Source organism: Ammodytes marinus, assembly GCF_949987685.1.
Source record: "Ammodytes marinus genome assembly, contig: scaffold_34, whole genome shotgun sequence".
NCBI lineage: Eukaryota > Metazoa > Chordata > Actinopteri > Uranoscopiformes > Ammodytidae > Ammodytes > Ammodytes marinus.
This window is the reverse complement of record NW_027648438.1, coordinates 349,302-356,123: the sequence shown is the minus strand read 5'-3', so window position 1 is coordinate 356,123 and position 6,822 is coordinate 349,302. Positions and strand designations below refer to the sequence as shown.

The 6,822-nt window shown below is 49.3% G+C and overlaps 1 protein-coding gene across 1 annotated transcript in view; it reads right to left on the bottom strand.

Moving 5' to 3' along the window:
- Nucleotides 1-6: 6 nt before the first annotated feature.
- Nucleotides 7-6,822, bottom strand: part of LOC307270558 (protein phosphatase 1 regulatory subunit 3C-like) — a 9,122-nt gene continuing 2,306 nt past the window's right edge. The window contains exons 3-7 of the mRNA XM_080054440.1: nucleotides 4,726-4,927; nucleotides 3,265-3,539; nucleotides 2,281-2,514; nucleotides 1,739-2,004; nucleotides 7-1,069 (exon numbers count right to left, since the gene is read on the bottom strand). Of these exons, the coding sequence (XP_079910566.1) occupies nucleotides 1,042-1,069; nucleotides 1,739-2,004; nucleotides 2,281-2,514; nucleotides 3,265-3,539; nucleotides 4,726-4,927 (1,005 nt within the window). The 3' untranslated portion in view covers nucleotides 7-1,041. The remainder of the gene's footprint in view (nucleotides 1,070-1,738; nucleotides 2,005-2,280; nucleotides 2,515-3,264; nucleotides 3,540-4,725; nucleotides 4,928-6,822) is intronic.

Sequence of the window (6,822 nt, the reverse complement as noted above, 5' to 3'; positions counted from 1 at the left end):
TCTGGGTTTAGGGTGCAGGGTGCAGCATACAGGGTACAGGGTCAAGTTAGGGTCCAAAGGCATCAAGGTTTAAACAAGGGCAGGGTATAGAAGGCTTTCCATTCGGTCACCCAGAGACGCTGAAGTCTGTGCAGGTTTTAAAGCTACTGAATCATTCCACAGTCCTGCGAGAAGCTTCTAATGAGCCGATAGTCATGAAGTTCCACTATAAAGGACAACAGCCTGTGATCGGTGTGATTATAAAGAAGCCACGTGGAACTTTCTGAGGCTTGATGAATGTTGAATCGCTCGTGGATCTTTGGGACGTGTCGTTGATTAGTCCCAAACCCTGATGACCCTGGATTCCTCTGTGATCATCTCGGTTCTGCTCAGGGTTAGGGTTAACCCCTGTTCTGCTCAGCTCATCATCAAACATAGGGTTAGGGTTATTGCATATTTAAAAATGGAAAATATTCTCGGATGTCTTTCCAAAAGCACCAGCAAATCCCTTAGTAACTTTAAACATTTCCAACGAGGTCCTTCAGGTCAGTGATTGGACTTCAAGTGTTCGGTGTTCCAGAACCACTGGGACAGATTCTCTATTGTGATATCAGGACGTCAACATGTAGGCCCACCTGGCTCAGAAGCAGAACATGGGGGGAGGGGGCAGGGCTGTGTGCACCATCCAGAATGATTCCATTTTCTTTTCCCAGAACATTTTCGTGTCGTTCTCTATTCTCAGTTTATGTTGTAGCTTTTATCATTTGGTTCTTTAAGAGGAGGTATTTATTCAGGGAGGAAAATCAAGCTTAGTCCAAGTCTAGCCCAAGTCTAGACCCAAGTCTAGTCCAAGTCTAGTCCAAGTTGGTGGCAAAGCAGTGACAGGGAACATCATTCAAGGTGCAGTGAAGTGTCTCCAGTCAGTGCAAACAGCAACTTGCCTCTTGCTTATATATCCGTCTCATCGCTGGTTGTTTTCACTGGGAGGCTCAGTCCATGTGATGTAACTTCTGCTGCAGTGGATTGTGGGTCAGAACCTCCATAAAGCTGCTGGTTTCAACACTAAACATCACCACCGGGAAGGATGGGACTGGAACAGAGGGAACATTATTCAAGTTACAGTGAAGCTAAAGTGGCTCAGGTCAGTGCTAACAGCAGTGGATCAGACAGAATGGTGTTTGAAGTATGGACCGTAATATGTCTGTGTCCCGTTTACCCCAGATGAAATACAGTGTTGTTCAGGTGTTCAGGGAAAGGTGAAGCAGGGTAGCAGATGGGCGCTGGCTGGCTGGTTCACACAGTATGGATCAAATTGTCCTTGAAATGATCTGAATTGCCTCGAAAAATATTTCAAAGGGGCAAAAAAAAGTTAATTTCCGGCCTGTATAGTGAGTGACCCATTTACAGTGGAATCGTGAAGCAAACGTCTAACATCTAACGCTCCCCGGCTCAGGACTGGAGCGTACTGTGGTTCGGAGGTTACAGCGGTTTAGTGTCCCGTTAACTACAGAGGATATATGGTGTTTTAGTGTTCAGGTGAATGAGGATCACAGAGGGTGTGTTGTGCTGTTTTCACCACTAGGGGCGCTGGCTGCTGTTGGATCAAATCACCCCAAAACATCCCTGCGTTCTGAATAGCATACTCTTTCTCTTCTCTACCATACTAAATAGCATATAGTATGGGTATTGGAACGCAGGGCATATTTCAAAAGGGACAGATAAAGTTAATTCAATCACATGGAGTAATATGGTGCTTCACCAGTAGGGGGCGGCGGTGTCCACGCTGCCGCTGCTCTGCCAGTCAGGGAAAACCCCGGCCGAGGTCCTGGGGCTCCCGTACGGATCCACATCGTTCTTCTTCTCTCTCTGTATCTCCCGCGGGGCCGAGCCGCCTGTCGGGCCCTCCGAGTGCTCCCTCGCTAGCAGACGGTAGTTCTGACCGTCGTTATTGTCCCAGAAGGTTTGCTGCGCAGTCTGGTAGCGGACGCAGAACTCCACCGGGTCGCGATGGGGAAGATCTGGTATCTAGTGTGACAGGAATATTAATTGAGTTATTTTATTCAGCCAAATTCAAGACAATTTTAAACATATGGTTTTCTGCTGACTTGTAAAGCCCTTTGTTATGTGGAATTTGAATTTAGCACAATTCAGACAGAAGGCCATTCACAGTGCTTTACAGGGGCAGAACGTACAGATTAGACATTAGAAAATGTATTTAGGAGAGCATAAAAACAAAGAGCAAACACTGGCCGACAAGTTGTTATAAATGACTATAGATAAAGTAACCATTATTCTCCTCACCGCTACAGAGAAGGCGAAGGTGTCGGTGTCCGGTCCTCCGTAGACGTTGTTCTGGTGGGAACAGGGAACGTCCCGGAACGATGTCCAGCCGTCGAAGGTGATCCTCAGAGAGACAGACTTCTGGAAGCACAGGTTCCTGACCTGCACCGTGCCCGAGAGAACCCGCTCCACTGGGCCGGGTGCCCCACACACACACCCCTCCTGTGCCCTGTCTGATACCACCCTCTTGCCCCCCTGTACTTTGGAACAGCCCTCTAACCCTGACCCTACCCTCTGAATAGAACTGGCCTCCCCACCATACTCTACCCTCTCTGATACCACCCTCTCTCCCCCCTGCTCTGAGCCTGTTGTCCCCTTCCCTCTGTCTGTTAACACTCTGTCTGTTAGCCCTCTGTCTGTTAGCACCATGTCTGTTAACACTCTGTCTGTTAACACTCTGTCTGTTAGCCCTCTGTCTGTTAGCACACTGTCTGTTAACACTCTGTCTGTTAACACTCTGTCTGTTAGCCCTCTGTCTGTTAACACTCTGTCTGTTAGCCCTCTGTCTGTTAACACTCTGTCTGTTAGCCCTCTGTCTGTTAGCACTCTGTCTGCTAGCACTCTGTCTGTTAGCATCCTGTCTGTTAGCGTCCTGTCTGTTAACACTCTGTCTGTTAGCACTCTGTCTGTTAGCGTCCTGTCTGTTAGCATCCTGTCTGTTAGCACTCTGTCTGTTAGCGTCCTGTCTGCTATGGGACAGCCCTCTAACCCTAACCTCCCAATGGAACTGCCTCCGACCCTCCGAACCGAGCAGGCGTCACCACACACAGGCTTCTCTACCCTGTCTGAAAGGCCCCTCTCTCCCCCCTGTCCTGAGCCTGTTTCCCCCTCCACTCTGTCTGTAAGGACCTGGTCTGCTATGGAACAACCCTCTAACCCTGACCCAACCCTCTGAACCGAACAGGCCTCCCCACACACACACCCCAGGCCCGGGCACGATAGCACCCTCTCTCCCCCCTCCACTGAGTCTGGTTCCCCCTCCATCCTGTCTGTAAAGCAACAGCCCTGCCCCTGCACTGCACCCTCTGTAACCCTGTTTAGCCCCTGCATTCTGCCCTGTGTAACCCTGTTCAGCCCCTGCTCTCTGGCCTGTGTAACCCCGTTGTCCTGCAGCACACATGTCTCCAGGCAGACCCCCTGCGCTCTGACTCTCTGCCTGAGTAGCAGGTAGTCGGCAGCGGGCTGAGTGAAGCCCAGGGTCAGGGTGGGACCTCCAGGGGCTGCAAGAGAAACACAGTGTTACCCCTCATCCTCACACCCTATCAAGGAGCGTCCATCTACGTCTGATTATGATAGCAATACTGTTTGTTAAACCTTGTGGCCCATCAGTGTAATTAGTCTAAAATATTATCGCATTTTAGCTGAACAAATTTTTGAGATACGGTCGGAAATATATTCAAATCTTACTAGTTGTGTTTTTTCAGAGTATAGAGCATTTTATGGGACACATTTGACTGTTTCAGAAATATCTAAAAGTTCCTCGTAGCTACTTTAATCTCACGGGCTGAGAGAAGCCCAGGGTCAGGGGGGGACCTCCAAGGGCTGCAAGAGAAACGCAGGTTGCGTTCCGAGTCGCATACTTTCTACTATATAGTATGTAGAAAAAAGATTTAGGATGTCCCGATTCTTGTGGCCAGATTTAGGATGGTTAGAAGTACCCGGATGTCCTACTTCATGCGGCCAAGATTGTTAGTGTTGAAAACTGCATCCTATTTGGGCAATTCTGACCCACAATCCAGTGCGCACGTGAAGTGACGTCACATCGACGAAGCCTCCATATGAAAACAAACGGGGATGAGACGGATATAAAAGCAAGAGGCAAGATCAAGGCGCAATGTTATGATGAAATAAGAGAGTAAAGTATGTCCCAACAGTATGCCTACTGCATCCTAACTAGATTATTTGTATCATCGGATGTAGTATGTAGACTAGAAAAAAGAAAGAGGAGGAGATTCGGAACGCAACCACAGTGTTAGTGTTTGGACCAACTCAACTGTCCACTTAGTAAAGCAGCATTAATCTAAAAGAGATATTCAATATGACGCCGTAACCTCACACCTCATCAAGCAGCATGAATCTACGTCTGATTAAGAGTGGGCAGTTCAGTCTGCTGTCTGAAAGAGCAACACAAGGACATTTAAATGTGCTCCTAGGAACTTTCAGTGTGTGTTAATTCTAGCGCCCCCCTTTGGACTAAAGCGGTAGTGTTTTTACCACGCCAGCTGTTGTTCCTGGGTGAGCGTTCCCATGACAAAGGCATTAAGAAAAACTATATAAAAATAGCTTTCTTTTTAGCACTGATGGTCTCGTTTGCTGTTACATGTAATTTATGATCATCAGAGGAAAAATTAGACTGTTTCAGAAATATTTAAAAGTTCCTCGTAGAGACTTTAATCTCCCAGTCACCTGTGTGTTGTGTGGCCTCCAGGCTGAAGCGCATGTCACTGAGAGCGTCCTCCTCCTGCTGGTTGTACTGGTGCACGGTGGCGAGCGAGAGACCGCGGGCGTCTGCGAACACAACGCTCTTCCTCTGGGCTTTCCTCTGGAGACACGCTACACCGCCACCCAGTGGTGAGGTCAGGCACTGCTCTGCACAACACTCAGCCCCCTGATACAGAGGCACATACAATAATGATTATTAGAAAATACAGATAAATACAATGGAAAATAAATGGATTAACATGTGGTGTGTGTGTGTGTGTGTGTGTGTGTGTGTGTGTGTGTGTGTGTGTGTGTGTGTGTGTGTGTGTGTGTGTCCGTGTGTGTGTGTCCGTGTGTGTGTATGTGTGTTTCTCAGTATGCTCTGCATCACGCTTGCCCCCCTAATAAATTAAGTAACACATCAGCATAATATAATCAACATATCAATTGTCGTGATAAAAAGCAGATAACACAGTGTTAAAAGCAGAAGGTTTATTTCAATAGCAAAGAGCTGCTCCGGAGCACTGAATGTATGTTGTTAAGACTGATCCAGGAGGTTGGGGGCGCCCTTAGCTCAGTTGGTAGGGCGTCCCCCCCCCTTAGCTCAGTTGGTAGGGCGTCCCCCCCCCCATGGGCCCTTAGCTCAGTTGGTAGGGCGTCCCCCCCCATGGGCCCTTAGCTCAGTTGGTAGGGCGTCCCCCCCCCCATGGGCCCTTAGCTCAGTTGGTAGGGCGTCCCCCCCATGGGCCCTTAGCTCAGTTGGTAGGGCGTCCCCCCCATGGGCCCTTAGCTCAGTTGGTAGGGCGTCCCCCCCCATGGGCCCTTAGCTCAGTTGGTAAGGCGTCCCCCCCCCCATGGGCCCTTAGCTCAGTTGGTAGGGCGTCCCCCCCCTTAGCTCAGTTGGTAGGGCGTCCCCCCCATGGGCCTCGGCCAGCAGCGGACCCGGGTTTGATTCCAGCCCGCGGTCGTTCTCTGCATGTCACTCCCCTCTCTGCCCCATTTCACCTCTGTCTCTCTACATCAATAAAGCATAAAAATGCCAAATAAATTAATAATTAAATAAATAAATAAAAATAGTGATCCTGCTCCTTACATACTTAAAGCACTTCTGCTCCTGGGGGAGAGACGTCTGAACTGCATTACAGGGGTAGAGGAGGACAGACAGGCTGAGAGGCAGACAGGTAGAGGAGGACAGACAGGTAGAGGAGGACAGACAGGTAGAGGAGGACAGACAGGTAGAGGAGGACAGACAGGCTGAGAGGCAGACAGGCTGAGAGGCAGACAGGCTGAGAGACAGACAGGTTGAGAGGCAGACAGGCTGAGAGGCAGACAGGCTGAGAGACAGACAGGTAGAGGAGGACAGACAGGTAGAGGAGGACAGACAGGCTGAGAGGCAGACAGGTAGAGGAGGACAGACAGGTAGAGGAGGACAGACAGGTAGAGGAGGACAGACAGGGTGAGGAGGACAGACAGGCTGAGAGGCAGACAGGCTGAGAGACAGACAGGTAGAGGAGGCAGACAGGCTGAGAGACAGACAGGTAGAGGAGGCAGACAGGTAGAGGAGGACAGACAGGCTGAGGAGGACAGACAGGCTGAGAGGCAGACAGGTAGAGGAGGACAGACAGGTTGAGAGGCAGACAGGTCATTACTACTGGGAGCTAAGGGTGTAAGGGCAGGGTGTCATATTGTATCATATTTCATATTGTATGAAATGTAAAGCCCACTGAGACAAATGTATTTGTGATTTTGGGCTATACAAATAAAACTGATTTGATTACATCACAGTGGGGTTGGAGGACAGACAGGTCAATTTACAAACAGTGGTTTTGTAACAGAGAGAGAGACAGGCTGAGAGAGAATCCGCGGGGGGGGGGGGCTATCAGCATGTAGAGTGAGTTCATTCAGATGGATAGTCAGGCTGATAGCCAGGGGCCGTCCCCCCCCCCCCCCCCCCCCACGCAATCTAAGCATTTTGTTAGGTTCTTTTAAAGTTCTTTTAAAGTGTGTTTTAGTCTATCTTCCCTCTCAGCTCTCACTTGACGCTCAGCTTGTAAATTAAAGAAATACAGAAAAACTAAATGG